General features: G+C 37.3%; 1 protein-coding gene across 2 annotated transcripts in view; it reads left to right on the top strand.

Moving 5' to 3' along the window:
* Positions 1-101: 101 nt before the first annotated feature.
* tbx19 (T-box transcription factor 19) overlaps positions 102-17,702 on the top strand; it is a 19,466-nt gene continuing 1,865 nt past the window's right edge. The window contains exons 1-8 of one of the 2 annotated variants that reach the window (XM_014336939.2): positions 102-2,692; positions 4,511-4,604; positions 5,712-5,983; positions 9,737-10,013; positions 13,510-13,644; positions 14,483-14,544; positions 16,380-16,438; positions 16,804-16,962. In XM_014336939.2, coding sequence (XP_014192425.1) covers positions 4,569-4,604; positions 5,712-5,983; positions 9,737-10,013; positions 13,510-13,644; positions 14,483-14,544; positions 16,380-16,438; positions 16,804-16,962 — 1,000 coding nt within the window. In that variant the 5' untranslated portion in view covers positions 102-2,692; positions 4,511-4,568. The remainder of the gene's footprint in view (positions 2,693-4,510; positions 4,605-5,711; positions 5,984-9,736; positions 10,014-13,509; positions 13,645-14,482; positions 14,545-16,379; positions 16,439-16,803; positions 16,963-17,702) is intronic. The other variant, XM_005932736.3, reaches the window with a different exon arrangement.

Here is a 17,702-nt window from a genome sequence, read left to right as displayed (position 1 = left end):
CTGCTTTCGTGAATATCATTGAGCTCAACACAAAAACTTCCCTTCCTGAACTTGCGCGTGTGCGTGCGTGTGCGTTCTCTCCTTACCTGCCTCCCTGTTTTATGCCAGTTAAGTCTCTAAAGCCTGTAATCTCCACCCGTCACTGCCTGCTGATTAAAACACGCACACACTCCCTTTTTAAGGCTCCATGCACTGTCCAGATATCGGATGTCTTTCCAGATGTTCCCCACTTGGATCTGACCTATTCTCCATTACATGCTGCTCTCAACAGCTTCTGGTGTTTTTCTTCAACACTGTCATATGACATTTAAACGTGCGCCAGGGAGGCGATTGGTCCAGTGACGCCTGTTTCGTTTTAGGTGATTAATTGGTTGATTAAATGGACGGCTGATGCCACGTTCAGAGAATATTCCAACCCCCTTTTCTGTGCATTTCATGATGAATAAATAAAGTTAACGTGCTTCTCAAATGGCTTCTTTCAACACAAAGGAGTAGCTGCTGTACTACCAGCATTTTTCAATTAATCCTGTGATAAAAGTACCAGCCCTCATAAGTTATTCAGCAGTGTTGTTCATGCCAGTTGGCACTGTGCTCACCTCAAAGTTGTTACTGCATCGTAAGTGGACTAGTTCTTGTATCTACCTGAGCAAAAAGTGCCTTTAACAACCTCACATTGTCCAATTAACACAAGCACTTTACCATATGTCTCAACTATGTTCTATCTAACAATAACAGTCCAATGAACACATCAGGAGCATTCATGCCACAGGATACTTTGGCTACTAGACTGGAGCAGCCATGCTAATACTAGATTATCAAGATCATCAACTAACCAAGTATCAAACCAAAGTTTCACCAATCTAGGAGCCCATCAGCTGTATTCTCCTGTAGAAGCCACAGGTGAATACAAACCACGGGTGGTTTAGCTAGCAGCTATCGGAGTCCTTGCTTTCTATTCAACATCCATTGTTAATGAATGTATGTAAATGAAATCAAGCCAGTAGAAACTTTTGCTTTCTACATAAGCAGAATAAAATGTGACTTGTTAATAGAACTCCAACTCCAAACAGAAACCAGAGCTTCCAGTATCAGAGCTCACGTTCTGGACATGCAGAGACATCATTTTCATAAAGAGCGATCTGTTTGCAAGGTTCATGAATGGACTTCAGACAGCTTCTAGATAAGTAAGTAGCTACATGTTTTAGTCTGAATATTTTTGTGAGTGAGAGATTTCTGTTTTCCGTAAATGTGCAAAGAAATCAGTCAAGGCCTAGACACAAAGGCCTATAGATTGGAAGGTGATTGCCTGGTAACTATGTGTACGGTGTATACTCTGATCGACGAGAAAGTGGTTTTTGGCTGTCGTTAAGTGAAAATGGTTGCAGAAAACATGTATGGTGTTGCAGCACAGACCTTGTGATTGCTTTGGTCACAGTTTGCCACAGTTCCCCGTGGAAGATGCCAATTTGTCTGCAAACACTAACGAACCACAGAGCCATAGATCAAAAACAGCAAGTTTGCCTGTCAATATAAAAGTTGCCTGTTTTGAATTGTGTTGCTTGTCAGCAGTAAGACACAGCGTTGAAGATAAACAGTCTCCATTTTCAGTTTGTCACACTTTTTTTTTTATGTTTTCTTACCGCACAGCTAGTAGTCGGCTGGTGTTTGCAGATAAATCGACATCATCCATGCAAACTGTTTCAACCTCCAGCAACCACTCACTAACCAGTCAGGGAATATGCATGTTTAACTGGGGAATGGTGGTTACAAGGGGGTCAGCCACTGGTCTCTGACTGAGGCCTTAAATGGAGATGTATGAAAAAAAACATGCATATGCCTGCTGTGGTGAGCCCGTGGGGCAACCAGCCAACAGTAACTTTTATTAACACTGTAAATAAGACAAGGCTGAACTTTAGACCGTTGAAAACCCAAACAGCCAAACATTCCTATATGGTCCGTACTTGGTGATGGTGGGAAGGCAGAACTCCCTTATAAAAGGAAGAGACCTCTACAGGAACCAGGCTGAGAGAGGGGCAACCATTTAATTTACTCGCGCTTGATTTGTTCTCCTCAAACTTCAAATCTGCTCTAAAGTTGCTCTAAATAAAGGTGCTGCTCTCACAGCTTCAACAAACTACAAGGCCGGTGTTTCAACTTTATTCACTTTCTTCTGCTTTGCTGTTGTTTTCTGCTCTTTCTCATCCACTTCTAGGTGTTTATAAAAATCGTAACATGGAGGTTGGTTGCCATTTTACATCCACCTGTTCCTGCATTAGTTTGCAGATTAGATTAAAGATTTGTGCTCATTTTTAGATTCGTCATTGTGCTCGTCCCTTTTATGTTTGCTATTTTTTAACACTCCCTGTTCCTCACTTTTACTGAAAGCAGTTTTTATAATTCAAAGGACAGTTAAACACTCTGTGGATTAAGTGTGAGTGGCCGAGTGAGGTAAATCGTCCGTGTGTTTGAAAGGAAAAGAGACGGAGAGCGTGTGTGAGTGTGTGACGGGGAGAGAGAGAGAGATGCAGAGCGAGGTGTAGTCAGACTGAAGCCCTCTGATTGACTGTGATGTTCAGTCAGATGCTGAGCGGCTTCACATCACAGTCAAACCTCCATCCTTTCGTCTCCCTGTTCATCGGAAACATCTCGTTAGGATAAATTCAACTGTTCGGCTCGGTGCCCGGTGTCACAGGTAAGTTTATATGCAGCTTTTTATGCACCTGTAGTTTCACCTATTATTGACCTACAGAGATGTCCATTATAGTTAAGCTCACGTAGAAATGTTGTTAGACAATTCCAAGATTTTTGTTCCAGGAATTTCAAGGAATTTCTGGATAAATCTGCAACTGATGGAATTAAAATGTATTAAACAAAAAGTAAGTTTTTACTTTTTGTGTGTTTTTGCACATGGGCAGTAAACTGTGTCAGCTGTCATTCATGTGCTTTTTATTTTAGGATTTTAAATGTATTTGTCATCTGTTTTTACCCTTTTTTGTTAACAGTGTTTACTTTGAAATCACCAAGAATTAAAAATTCATTATCTGAATATTACATAATGATTTACATATACATTTAATATATGAAGTAGACTGAATACTTCCTTTCAGTAATAAAAAAAAATATTTTTAGGAGTTTTTTCATCAAATTTAAATACAGGGATGTGTGTATCATTAAAAAAGTCCGCTTTACACTGGATTATATTTTTTACTCACTGGAGATAAATAGTCTGAAGCTGTTGGAATTTTGTTTCTTGAAATTATTTTTAATATTAAAACATTCAAACCTTTAAAACATTCAAATCTTTAAATAAATCATACAAATTCTTTGACGTGATTGTGTATCACATAGAAATTTTTACCATAAGTGAAAATGTGAATGTGAAGAGATGTATATATGTTTTCTGTCAAATTCAGTAATTGCACCTATGTAAAATAATTTTCTTAAAATGTTTGGGTTGTAATTTCTATTAAACGTGCATTTAAATGAGCCAAAAAAATATTAATATTATTAATCTAATAACAATAATGCATTTTTTAAAAGAGAGCTAAAGAATAAACGGGGGATTTCATGTCTTAAAAACCTGAAATCAGACCACAGAGTGTTTGAAAAGGTCCTGGATGTTTCTTTGTCCTGGTGTAAACTGACACAAATAGGAAAGTCTTTTTCCCCCCCAAACATTTTCAAACAAATCTTAGGTTAATTTGGTCAATTTTCTAATTATTATTATTAACTAAAACTGGGAAATTATGACAATATTGATTTTTTTTTTTCCTATTTCTGATCATGAGGCAGGTATTAAATCACCCTCAGTGGGGTTTAAAAGGTCCTGTGGTTAAAGTGGTTACTAACAACAGCAGCAGTGTTAACAGACAGAAAATAAACTAACAGAAAAATTATACTCCATTAAATGTCTGTTAACTTCTGCTTATTATCCCCACTTTTATCCTGTGTGTGTTTTCTCTGCTGGAGGGTCTGCTGTCTGAGAGGACAAAGAAAAGCTAGAAAAGGAAGCTTTTGAATAAAAAAAGAAAAGAAACCAGCTGAAATCCACAGATCTCAGAGGTGATTTTTGGTAGACTCTGCACGCTAATAATCTATATTTTAATTGTTTGCAGAGTAAATTCTTTCTGGTAGGTTTTCAAAGTTTCGTATCCAAATATCTAACATTTTCTTACAGCCAATTTTACCTTCTTATTCACAATCTTGGGTTTTGTTGTTGGTAAAATTTTGATCAAACGTCCTGTTTTTGAAACAGAGTTCATTCAAGCCATCAGCCCAAAGTGTACAGATGACATGTTATGCACTAAATACACTGCTATGCTGTGAACTATGTAGCAATTTGAGGCAAACAAATCCATAACCCTAAAAAAGAAAACATTAGTTCAGTTTGCCCAATTTGCATGTGATAACTGTGCATAAATGGACATGACAATACAATAAATCGATCTACTGATGGTGTTTAAAGGTATGTGTTTTAAGTTTTTATCCTTCATTTTCATTCTTGTTTCAGGCATCGTTTCCTTCCAGGTCCATACTAGAAGCCAAGTAAGAGTCTCATTGAAAGACAAATGGTGTCGGGTGTGCAGATGCTTCTGACTGACAAAGTAAAAGACTTTACAATTTTGTTGACCCCTTTGTGTCACTTTCAGTCTGTGAACCCACTGTAAATTAAATGATGCAGTTAAAGAAGGTTTCTATTCAAGAGCAACTTGGAAAAATAAATAAACCTTTTATTTCATTCAGATTCCTTTAAACTGAACAATCAAACATCAGATTATAGCACATTTCATTTGCTCCTTTCATATCAAACAATGTTGATTGTTTAAAAGCTTCAAAAATAAACAACAGATAAACTGCTTCCTAAAACGAGCTTATTTTTTGCGTTTCTTTGGTCCAGAAATTCCCCACCTGCATTCAGCCTATTATTTTCAAATGCAGAAATTTTCAGGAACAATATGGGTTTATCGGGTAGCTGACACCGTCCTCCAGCTAACTACAACAATGACAATAACGTCAGCTCATGTTTTTTTTTCATTCAGTTAAACTGATTATGTGGCTTAGAAAAAAACGGAAACCTGTAGCATGAATTCAAAGTGGACTGGACTGAAAATTTTGTTTTCAGTGGGATTTACTAATCACCTGTTAAATGCAGCAGTGAAGTGTAATCTGATCGTTAGAGGGCTGGTGTAATTTAAAGAGGTGTTATTAAGAAATTATATAAAACCATGGTTATATGATTTGGTCCTGATCATTTTCAATGATCAATTGTATTTAGGATGTAGTTTGAAATGTCAAAAGGTCTTTTAAAAATTGAGAAACTCATCAAGAATGTGTGAGGTCTTCAACATTCAGTGAAACCTGATCTATGATTATATCAAATAAAACATAATTTATACCATGTTTGAGATTCAGTGCGGTCAACAAAACAGACTCTAAGAGACGATATGAAGAAATACAGCCTGTGTTTTTTTTACCCATTATTTGAAGTACTGCTGTGTTCTTCAGTCTATTGAGACAAGAATCATACTTTGTGGTAAAATTTACACTTAGTGGACTAAATTAGTAAAATAAAAATATTCAGGTGGATCAGATTGCATTGTCAAGTTTCTAAAGACTAAAAAATAATCCAAACATCTTTACTCAAGTGAAATTAATGTTATAAAAACTGTAAAACTCATCACGATTGAATCTGTCTTTGTTCGGGTTTGCAGATGAAGGTGGAGGGGTTACAGGAAGATGGAGGGTCTGGTTCAGTGTCATCTGTAGATCAGAGTGCCACTGGTGCTGGTGGGTCGATGTGCAGTCCCGGTTCGGCTGAACGCTGCATGTCGCGGCTGCTGAGCGCCGTGGAGAGCGAGCTGCAGGCCGGCCGGGAGAAGGGCGACCCAACAGAGCGGGAACTGAGGGTGACGTTAGAGGATGCCGAGCTGTGGAGGAAATTCCAGCACATCACTAACGAGATGATCGTCACCAAGAATGGACGGTAACTGCTCTCAGATTGTTGCTACAAATTAACAAACTTCCATGAACAAACTTCACTCCTTCAATGCAACTGTTAGTTATTCAGGAAGCACCTGGTAGTGGAAACAAAAGTTTATTTACAGCTTCAGAATACTTTAGAAAATTGAAAGAAAAGGTGAACAAATTACAATATAAATGACGTTTCTTAAATAAACAAAAATATCTGGATATAAACACCTGAATTAGAGATTCTCAGGATGCATTTCAATTAGAGACTTCGCGTTAAGTAATGTTTACTTTTTTGAGTCTTACTGCTGATCAACATGTGAATCTCAAGGGCGTTTGGGTAAATGGTAAATAAATTGATTCTTCTGCAGCACCTTACAGCTCTAAGTGCTTTATAGAACATCTCATTTATACTGACTAATTCATGAAAGCACATTTTCTACGATTAAGCGTTTTCTCTGTAACATTCAGACACTGATAGTTGCATCAAAGAGCAACTTGGGGTGCAGTATCTCCTCCAAGGATACTTTGGCATGTAGACTGGAGCAGGCAGGGATCAAACCACCAATCTTTCAGTTAGTAGATGACCTACATTTCCTCCTGAGCTGCAGCCACCTCACCCACTTTTCTACATTGATAGAAAAAACACGTTAACATGTTTTCTCCTAAACAAAGCCTTCATAATTAGCCAGCTGAGACACTGGGTGTCTCTTTGTTTTGGGTTTTAGAGGTGTTCACAAGAGGAGGTTTGGATAGCCATTGTTGAGATTGTAGAGGTCTCAAAGACGTTTTTGAGTTAGTTCAGGAGATTTTTTTTTTTAGATCTTTGGGGGAGATTCTTTAGATTTTGAAGGTATTGAAGAGATTTCCACAAAAAAAAAAATCAATAAGTTACTCCAAAAAGTATTCCACAAATACTTTTGGATGTTTCAGAAGCCTACAAGAAGCTCTGGAGGCTATTAGGGAGACTGGCATCTGATATTTGTAGTCCTTGTTGATTCTGAGGATCTCCTGGAGAAGTTATGGATGCAATTAGTAACGTTTTCTAATTGTGTTGTAAGACTTTTCGGAAGAAAATCAGAAGAGTTTGGCTCATTTAGAAGTGATAAATAGCTTTGAGAGTGTCCAGATATAATTTAGGAGTTGTGAGAAGTTTCTTCTGAAGTTATAGAGGTAATAAGGACAGTACTTATGGTCTTTAATACATTCTAGATATAGAATGTGTTAAACGTAATATCAGTAAAGTACTTTTCTGAAAGTACATTGTCAACAGCCATCAGATTGACAGCCAACAGGAAACAGATCATTATATCAGGTAACTTTTGTCTTTACCGTCAGTATTCAGTAACGAACATGTTAGAAAATCATAAAAAGGCAATTTTCAGTCTTTTCCTAAACTGACAGAATTGATTTTTCTTGTCAGGAAAGTCTGCAAATGAAAAATGTAATTTAGCAAACACAGATACAGTTCTTTGCAACTTTCAACTAGTCAGTGTGAAAATAAAAATAAAAAACTGAGCCTTTCAGATACAACCGGCCCTATAAATAGCTATGATCCATATAATGCTGCTAAGTTTACTCGGGCAGTTTTAGCTTGGCATTTCTGTTACTCCCTGTGAAGGTAACATTAGGAGGACTTTCTAGTGCTTCAACTTGTGACTTTGCGATAATAAGTTAATGACTTCATTGGCATCAGCAGTCAATGAATGATACAGTAGCATGCTAACATTTTATGTGAGAGTTAATCAACTTTTGTTCCTAGTCAGCCAGTTTAGAAACAGAAAAATCAGACATTAAAAGATCATTATGTTCAATTCAGTGGCATTAAGATACACCATATTCTTTCTGAGCATGAATATATAATTCAGGCTTCATGAGAGAAACAAGCTTGAAGAAGAAAATATTTGAAAAATTATGTTGTTGTTTTTTCTAAATTGAGTTTTGTTGGTGGTTCTTCTGAGCAGATGTGGCAACTTGTACTTTGTTTGGCAGAGATTTGTTATTTTGTTGTGATGCTAAAAACATAATCTTACCCATTTTTCTACAAATAATGGCTCGTTTTAGAAGATACTTGATTTCTGAATATTTTTGCAAAAATGACCACAGAGATGGAGAAACATTAACACAGAGTGTCCCTGTTTTAAGCTGACTCCCGATCAGTGCTGCTGTTAACCGGGGTTATTCATTAGTCTCGATAGCAGCTGTTATCATCGCCTCTGTGTGTTTCATTTTGTGTTTTTTTTGTGCCAAGCCGAGGCGTGTTGACCAGTCGCGCCCTGCGGTGGGCAAACACTCCATTTACACCTGCAGGACGCCACTTCAACTGCTGTTACTGCTGGAGAGCCGACTGTTTGTCTGAAAGCAGCTTTAGAAGGATGGAAACTTTGGTATTTTTAACATATGGTGATAAATTTATATTCACATGCAGAGATGGTTGGTTATCATAATCTGTCATAGTTTATGCTGCCTGTAACAAATTTTAGCTCTGGTAAGGATTTTTCTAATCAGTCATCAGTTGTTATTGATGGTTATCGAAGAAATGCATTTGTTGGCTGTACCGCTGTCAACCAGTCAGAATGAAAAATAAAGAATAAGGTATATTCAGAGAATAAAATGGGGGTGGAATCGTAGTGTCAGGAGGCTCTTTGGAGAAAAACTAGTCTGAAAATTATAGACATTTTCTCTAAAGCCCTTAAAATCTGGTATTGTTAAAATGCCTTTATACAGCCTTCAGCTGTTTGGCACAATTGTCAAAAAATTGCAGTACCAGACTTTTTTGGATTCTGTTTACTTTTAAAACTCCATCCAACAATTATTTGTGTTATATATAAATCATTATCTCTAATTTGACAGAAATTTCTGAAAATTGGCTCTTACATGTTTTCTTTGACCAACTCTCAAAGCTGAACTATTTTCCTAGAAAAGCTCAAGAAAGTCCTCACTCCTGAGAAACTACAAGGAACAACTATCTGTGTATCAGTGCAGCTGAAAATTCTGTCAGTTTAAAAATTAATCTGTTAACTAAATGTGTGACTGTGATAAATTATCACAGACGTTTTATAGAACTATTCAAATTTACTGTTGGCTTCTGGAATGTTTTTAACAGATCCACAAATTCCCAATATTTGAGTTTGATCTGTATGTAGTTTAATAGTTGCAATAATTTTGTATTTGTTTGTAAATGTATTCATTATATGAAACGTTATATTGTGTATATATTTAATTTCATCTAAAGTCCAAAACATAAAGCAAAACAAAATGCTGTGGATCCTTTGGCAGCTTAAAACCTGGATATTTATCTGAGGTGCCGGTGGTGACCAAAAATGGAGCTAAAAGAGAAAAAAGGTCGGACAATCTTCAGGTTGACATAAATAACTTTATCATTATAGTTGGTTATACTTAAAAAAAACTGAACCAAAGAATGAAACTGAAACTGTAAATTCAGATTTGCAATCACATAATAGCAGAACAGCTCCCACAGCTGAGCAGGTGGTGAGCAAAGTCAAAACATATCTTTATAATAAGCTGCTGACTAATTTGTTGATTAAATGTTCAGCAATGTATGTTACAGTAACTTCAACTTCAAGAAAACTTTCATAGAGATACATTCATATGTATAGGCAATGTGTGTAATCTATGTATAAACTTATAATATAATGTAAGAAAAATGCATTAAAATTGGTATTGGCCCCATAATTCTGTTATTATTTTGGGTTCTGTGAGTGAACATAAACTTTCCCCTTTAATCAAGCTGTGTGTCTCTCTTCAGTCGCATGTTTCCAGTGCTGAAAGTGAGCGTCTCTGGCCTGGACCCCAGCTCCATGTACTCCTTCCTGCTGGACTTCGTCCCGGCTGACAGCTGCCGCTGGAAGTTTGTAAACGGGGAGTGGGTGGCGGCCGGCCGGGCGGAAAGCCGCAGCGAAGGCCGGGGCCACGGTGGCATCTACATCCACCCTGACTCGCCAAACTTCGGCGCTCACTGGATGAAAGCGGCCGTGTCCTTCAACAAGGTCAAACTCACCAACAAGGTGAACGGAGGAGGACAGGTGGGTGGAACAGAGCCTGAAAATCTGCATGTCTTCATTCATTGATTTCTTTGTGTGTTTACTTGTTCTTTCTGCAGTCATTCATACTTTGATTTTTATCCAGTCTGTTCATATATTTTTGAGATTTTCAGTTTTTATTTAATTGTTGTTTTTTTTCTTTCCTGTGATTTCGTATTCGTTTTCTTTCTCTCCTTTGTTCTCTTTTTTGTTTCTGTTCTGCTGATTTTTGCTTCCTTTGTTTTGTTTGTAGTTCCTTTTTTCTTCAGTACTTTATTCCTCTCTTTAATCTAGTGTTTTCTTTTTTCAATCTTTCTTTTTTGTTCTCGTAATTTTCTACTATTCATTCTTCTCTTTCTTCTCCCTTTCCCTCTCTTTCACTTTTACCACACTTTTTCCTGTATTTCTTCTGCATCTCCGTCTTCTTCTTCTTCTTGAGTCCATTATCCTGCTGTTCATGTCAAGAGTCTCCGTCTCTTTCCCTCTCTCTCTCTCCCTCCCTCTGTATTGTATTGAAGTGGGCGAGAGACTACCGCCTCTAATTAGCCACTTCAGTCCCTCTCTCCGCTCACTTCACCTGCTCGCCCCCTCGTAACCACGGGAACGGGATAAACAGCTCTTAATTGGCCAGCAGCAGTTTAATGCACTTCCTGTCGAGAGCTGTTCAGCACTCTTAGAGGCCTCCATGCGCACGCACGCACACACAAACACAAACACACGTGCACAGCACTACAAAATTGGCAATAATGTTGTTTATATTTACCCCATTATCCCTGTCCAAACATGACACGCACACACCGGGCAGTAATGCAGAGTTGGAACAGAGAGCTCGGCCATAATGAAATAATTGCTCAGCTTATTTGTACATTATGGTAATTATGTTTTTTACTGGGAAATTAATTTACCCATCATGCTTCAGATGGACGAGGGAGAGAGAGGTAAACTATATTCAAAAAGAGCCCACACACACTCCAGCTAATGTGGGCACTGCCAGCACACACACAGCGCCGGGGTCAGATCTGAAGCCAGCCTCTCAATCTGAATAGAAAACAGTTTGTTTTTGTGTGTCCGCCCGGAGAACTCGGATTGGTTAATTGGGCCTCATTAGCGAGGGGAGGGGGGTTTGGGGGGGGTTGATGGGGAGATGGACGAGATAGAAAAGACAGATGGATAAAAGAGTGTTTTGGCCAAAAGACAAAGATGGCTCCACTCCATAAACTCTCCTGCAGTCAGACAAACTGACAAACTGACTGACTGACAAAACTACACTTACCTTTGTTTTCTGTTAATTGATTCAAAAGTACAGAGCTGTTTGGACTTTTTCAAACTTTTAGAGCCGAGTTTTTACCGTGAGGCTTGTGATCTCTTCAGAGAGAATGGACTTCAGTAAAAAAGTACTGAAATGAACTAAACAGGTCAGATAGGAAATGTTGAAGTATGGATAGAATGAGGTAGGCAGTTACAACCAGATATAGATGGTTACATTTATGAATGGGCAATAATATACATGGACACAAGCAGGTAATGGAAACATTATAGATGACGGGGGATCTATTATTGTACGATCATCTATTATTGTACGATCTACTGTACAATATAAAGCGCCTTGAGGCGACTGCTGTTGTGATTTGGCGCTATATAAACAGAATTGAATTGAATTGAATTGAAATGGAAACATTATAGATGAGTACAAACTGGTGTTAATGAATATAGATAATTGGGCGAAAGCATATAAAAATATTATAGATGACTGAAAACCTCTAAAAAGGTGGATAGATAGTAGCAGATAGAGGTAGCTTCAGACAATTACAACTAGATATAGAGAGATACGAACAGGTACAAATTGAGAAAGACATATAAAAATGTTTAGATGTGTGTAAATGGGTAAAGATGGAAAAATGAATATACAGCTTAAAAGAATTAAAGGGACACTTGAAATTCCAGTACCAGTATGTATATATATACAGTGGTTTGCAAAAGTATTCGGCCCCCTTGAACTTTCCCACATTTTGTCACATTACAGCCACAAACATGAATCAATTTTATTGGAATTCCACGTGAAAGACCAACACAAAGTGGTGTACACGTGAGAAGTGGAACGAAAATCAATACAATAAATAACTGCAAAGTGGGGTGTGCGTAATTATTCAGCCCCCTGAGTCAATACTTTGTAGAACCACCTTTTGCTGCAATTACAGCTGCCAGTCTTTTAGGGTTTGTCTCTACCAGCTTTGCACATCTACAGACTGAAATCTTTGCCCATTCTTCTTTGGGACAGCTCCAGCTCAGTCAGATTAGATGGACAGCGTTTGTGAACAGCAGTTTTCAGATCTTTTTATGCTTAGGGTCGTTGTCCTGCTGGAAGGTGAACCTCCGCCCCAGTCTCAAGTCTTCTGCAGACTCCAAGAGTTTTTCTTCCAAGATTGCCCTGTATTTGGCTCCATCCATCTTCCCATCAACTGTGACCAGCTTCCCTGTCCCTGCTGAAGAGAAGCACCCCCAGAGCATGATGCTGCCACCACCATATTTGACAGTGGGGATGGTGTGTTCAGAGTGTTAGTTTTCCGCCACACATAGCGTTTTGCATTTTAGCCAAAAAGTTCCATTTTGGTCTCATCTGACCAGAGCAGCTTCTTCCACATGTTTGCTGTGTCCCCCACATGGCTTGTGGCAAACTGCAAACGGGACTTCTTATGGTTTTCTGTTAACAATGACTTTCTTCTTGCCGCTCTTCCATAAAGGCAACTTTGTGCAGTGCACGACTAATAGTTGTCCTATGGACAGATTCCCCACCTGAGCTGTAGATCTCTGCGGCTCGTCCAGAGTCACCATGGGCCTCTTGGCTGCATTTCTGATCAGTGCTGTTCTTGTTCGGCCTGTGAGTTTAGGTGGACGGCCTTGTCTTGGTAGGTTTACAGTTGTGCCATACTCCTTCCATTTCTGAATGATCGCTTGAACAGTGCTCCGTGGGATGTTCAAGGATTGGGAAATCTTTTTGTAGCCTCAGCCTGCTTTAAATTTCTCAATAACTTTATCCCTGACCTGTCTGGTGTCTAAATCCAATCTAGAATCTGTGGCAAGATCTGAAAACTGCTGTTCACAAACGCTGTCCATCTAATCTGACTGAGCTGGAGCTGTCCCAAAGAAGAATGGGCAAAGATTTCAGTCTGTAGATGTGCAACGCTGGTAGAGACATACCCTAAAAGACTGGCAGCTGTAACTGCAGCAAAAGGTGGTTCTACAAAGTATTGACTCAGGGGGCTGAATAATTACGCACACCCCACTTTTCAGTAATTGTATTGTGTTGGTCTGTCACGTGGAATTCCAATAAAATTGATTCATGTTTGTGGCTGTAATATGACAAAATGTGGAAAAGTTCAAGGGGGCCAAATACTTTTAGATAAAAGCATTTAGGTGCAGAAAAAATGTACAATAATCTTGGTCTAAATAATTATAAATGAATGTGAAAATGTAGAAATAATTGTCTTCATTTTCCCAGATTATGTTGAATTCGCTCCATAAGTATGAACCTCAGCTCCACATTGTGTGTGTTGGCTCTCGCCATCGACTGGTTTCTAACGTTTCCTTCAAAGAAACGCAGTTCATCGCCGTCACTGCCTACCAGAATGAAGAGGTACAAAAGATGTTCTATTTTCAATATCATTTGGTGTTTGGGTGTGAACTAGAACTAGTTTCACAGCTATACTTGTTCTAATTCTTGAAAAATTGAAGCTGATTTTGATATATCAAAGTTAAAGCTAACACCAGCAAGCTAAAATTGCTCAAATATTCCAATTAACCAGATTTAATGCTGATTAAGTGTCATGAAATATTGGACAGTGTTTCTTTTTTCAATTACCTTTTTAATAAATATGGATTTGTGGGACACAGACTCGGAATTAGAAACACAACACAACATCTTTTAATCGGAAAAAAACATTTGAATACAAATGTATGAAATTTTTTATAAAGGTAAAGCTCAGACGTCTGATTTAGTTTAAAAAAAAGGTAAAGCTCAGAGTTTTTTTTACCAGCTGAATCTGTTTAATTTAATGAGATGAATCAGTTTTTAAGGGTATAATATATTCCATTTTTAATGTTACAACAGCAAACCCTTACTTAGTTGGTCACGTTCAGGTTATTAATAATCTATTCTCTCATTTTATTGAGATCACAGTTAATAAAAACAGATTGGGAACACACACTAATTATTCAAATCAAAACAGAGGAAGAATTTATTAAACAGAACTGTGAAATAATACAATAAGTGGACGTGAAAATGGATATTCATCTAGAAGCCTGATTGAGAAATTACTTGCAGATGAACAGATCAATGAAAGATGAAGCCTCTGTCGAATAAATGGACTGTTATGCATAAAAGTCATTTAACATTTCACAGCTGAGGTGCTCTGTTCTTCTTGAGTGTAAAATAACGTAACAGGATGTGGATGTTTCTGTGTTTTTCTGTGCAGATCACAGCCCTAAAGATCAAATACAACCCGTTCGCTAAAGCCTTTCTGGATGCCAAAGAGAGGTAACACTGCACAGCAACACAACAACAGCATCCAAACACTTTAATCTGACTTTTAAACTGGATGTACCCTTTAAGAGACCCAGTAGCCATATAGTGTATTTCTATGTTCTTTTGTGATACTTTAAATTATAAAAACATAAATCTAGCCTCCAAAACTTTTCATAGATTTTTACAGGATTTTCCACATTAATGTGCCACGGAGAATGGAAAGCTGTGAAATATGAACATTTTTAACACAATGGGCTTTGATTTATTAGCCCTTTTGCTGGTATATATTCAATAATTAGGTATCTCATTATGACAGTGTTTAGATATTTCAGTAATCTAAATGTTTTGTGCATTTCTACACAAAATCTTTGAAATATTACGCTTCTGCCAACCAGATTTTTTTTTTCAGATTGAGTTAGAAACAACGGATGACTATGATGACTTCACTGTAATTTTGCTTTTTAGTTGCAAAGATAGCTGGATTGCACAAGGGTTAAAAATGTCCTGTTTCTCATATTAGGTTTTCAGAGCATTTAAAGTAATTATCATGAAGAAAGCAAGAGTTATTTGTACGGCAATTTTCACGTTAAAAGCAGCAGATAACTTCTACAGAAGTAGAACAGCTCTGTTTGATCAAAGTTCCTGCATGCTGGTAACACACGGCAGAAGACTTTCACTGCACTACAGATAACATTAAAAATAGATCCAACTATAGCTCATCCATCATGGTCGGGTTTTCTCTTCACTAGCAGGGAGTTAAAACTGGATTGGACCAGCAGGGCACCTGTTTATTTGGTTGGTGGTGCAGGGTGGTCTTTAAAAGAGAACAAAAATGTGCTCTCACCTCTGCAAAGTCAACTAGCTTTCAGCATAGCTCTGAGACATATGTAAAGTATATGGTATAGTTTCTGGTTAGACTCCATAACGTTTTTAGGCCCAGGTGCATCAACCTCAGTTTGGGGTGCATTTAAAGGTTATCCAGGCCTTTATGTCCTTAAGTCGTGGCTCTAGTTTAACTAATAATTTCGGCACCATAGATAAATAAAGTTGGATATCATCTGCATAGAAAATAAAATGTAGGTATTATTTATGACAAGAGAGGTAATGCACCATCTCAAATGTTCTGTGCCTTTTAGTTTTCAGTACCAAGAAAAGGTTGGGGGAGAACTGATGGAAGGATTGTTAGCAAGACTAAAAGGGCATTTGACTACCGAAGAGCTTCAGGGTGGTTCAGCTGACTTTGGAGTGGTGATAAACACACCTCAGTATCCAAAGTGGTTGACTTCAAGAGGTCAGGCTCTCAGCTCCCAAACTAAACATCATGATAAATCTTTAGACAGTTCTTTTCATTTTTTGTTATTTTGAATAAGTAAAAGGTGGAGATAAAGACATACTTCACTTTAAGCTTATATTTTACTCACTGAGATAGAAAACTGTGATCAGGGGACCCAAACATCACTGCAAAATCTCCACATAAACAAATGATGTTCTAAAATCAACTCGTGATTATATGCAATAGCTGTGAGATCTAGTATGTCATATATAATGAGTGTGCAGTTGTGGATGAGTCAGATTTCTGTCCCATCCAGAGATATTTTACACCACAGCCATGTGCCTGCAATGACTGCTGACACTTTACACTTAACGCTTAGCATTTCTCACCAGGATAACAGAGGAAGTTAGCGTTAGCAGGCGATTAGAGAGTCATTATGAACTCCACCGTCTCACTCATTTGGAGAGAGGGTGTCAAGTGAGAGACTCTATACAATATAAACCACACACACATCTGAACACAGACACACAAACTCACATTGTCTTGATGGCTGTGTTTGATTTATCCTCCTCAGGATCCCAGGTGGGCGGAGTTTGCCTGAGCCATCAGAGGGCCGTGTTGGGATTCAGTCCTGTGAGTTCACAGCTTTATATAGCCTCATGAAAGAGACAATTACATTTTTTCATAGTTTATATCGAAATAAAAACATTGGACTTTTATGCTTTTTGAAATTTAATTTGAAGATTAAAATAAAAATCAGATTTTGTGGGAAAAATTTAAAATCTTATTTCCATGGTATGAAATTTATGAATCTATGAAAGTGTTTGATTTTGACAGCATATTTTATTCCTTTTTTATAAACAGTTTTTCTGAGCATTTACTTTTCTTGTGCTTTTATTTTTGTGTACGTATATATTTCTTGCTATTCTTGACACAAAAAAACAAACTATCGATACATTTTAGGTAAACAAATATTTGCGTGTGCTTTGGTGTGTAAGGTTGGTCGCTGTGCTCAGCTGGAGGAGGAGGTGCTTTTCCTTATGGCAGCAGCCTCCCGCTGACATCACATCATCACCATGGTTATAAACACCATGGATACCCTGGGAGACACACGCCTTACCCCACTGCCTACCTGCCCCACCGCCCGCACTCCTCAGGTAACAGTGTTTTTGTGAATGTTTGTAGAAAGTCCAAAAATAAAGTTTTGTAATTCTTATCATGTTTAACATTACAGAGGGATTTCATATTTGCTACAATTATCACAGATATTTGTTTTTACTTTTTTCAATTTTAATGTAAAACTGTGCAGCAGAACATTTTCACTATATTGAAATATCATAACATTTTACACGGCATTATACTACATTATACATTATACTATATGTATAAACATGTGCTGTATAAACATGTAGTTTCATGTTCATTTATAACTATATAAAAAATCACGATTTATTTATTTACTAAATGTTTACAATATAAAGCATTTACAATTTTTATATATATACATTTGCATGCAGACATCTCTTTTTGTCATGAATATACAAATTTTCTTCATGTCTATTATGATTTAAAAACAAAATTCTTATATATGTGACATAAAAACAACGATTAATGAACTGTATATTAAACAGATAAACAAATAAGCATTTACGTAAATATTTTATATGGGGTTTTTTCTGAATATTCAGTGAACATTTACTTTCTATAACTACTTATATACATATATACCTTTATATACACTAGTACACAATGTAAATTATGTTGATTTACTTATATGCTAATTTTAAATATTTATATACAAACTTTTGCCTGCAGACATCTACATGAATATAGAATTATGCACACACACACACACACACACACGTACGTGTGTGTGTATATATAAATATATAAATAT

This window comes from Haplochromis burtoni, unplaced genomic scaffold (assembly GCF_018398535.1).
Source record: "Haplochromis burtoni strain Fernald_Lab_line unplaced genomic scaffold, NCSU_Asbu1 Contig_157, whole genome shotgun sequence".
NCBI classification, from domain to species: domain Eukaryota; kingdom Metazoa; phylum Chordata; class Actinopteri; order Cichliformes; family Cichlidae; genus Haplochromis; species Haplochromis burtoni.
The sequence above is the reverse complement of the archived record's forward strand: the minus strand, read 5'-3'. Positions and strand labels throughout refer to the sequence as shown.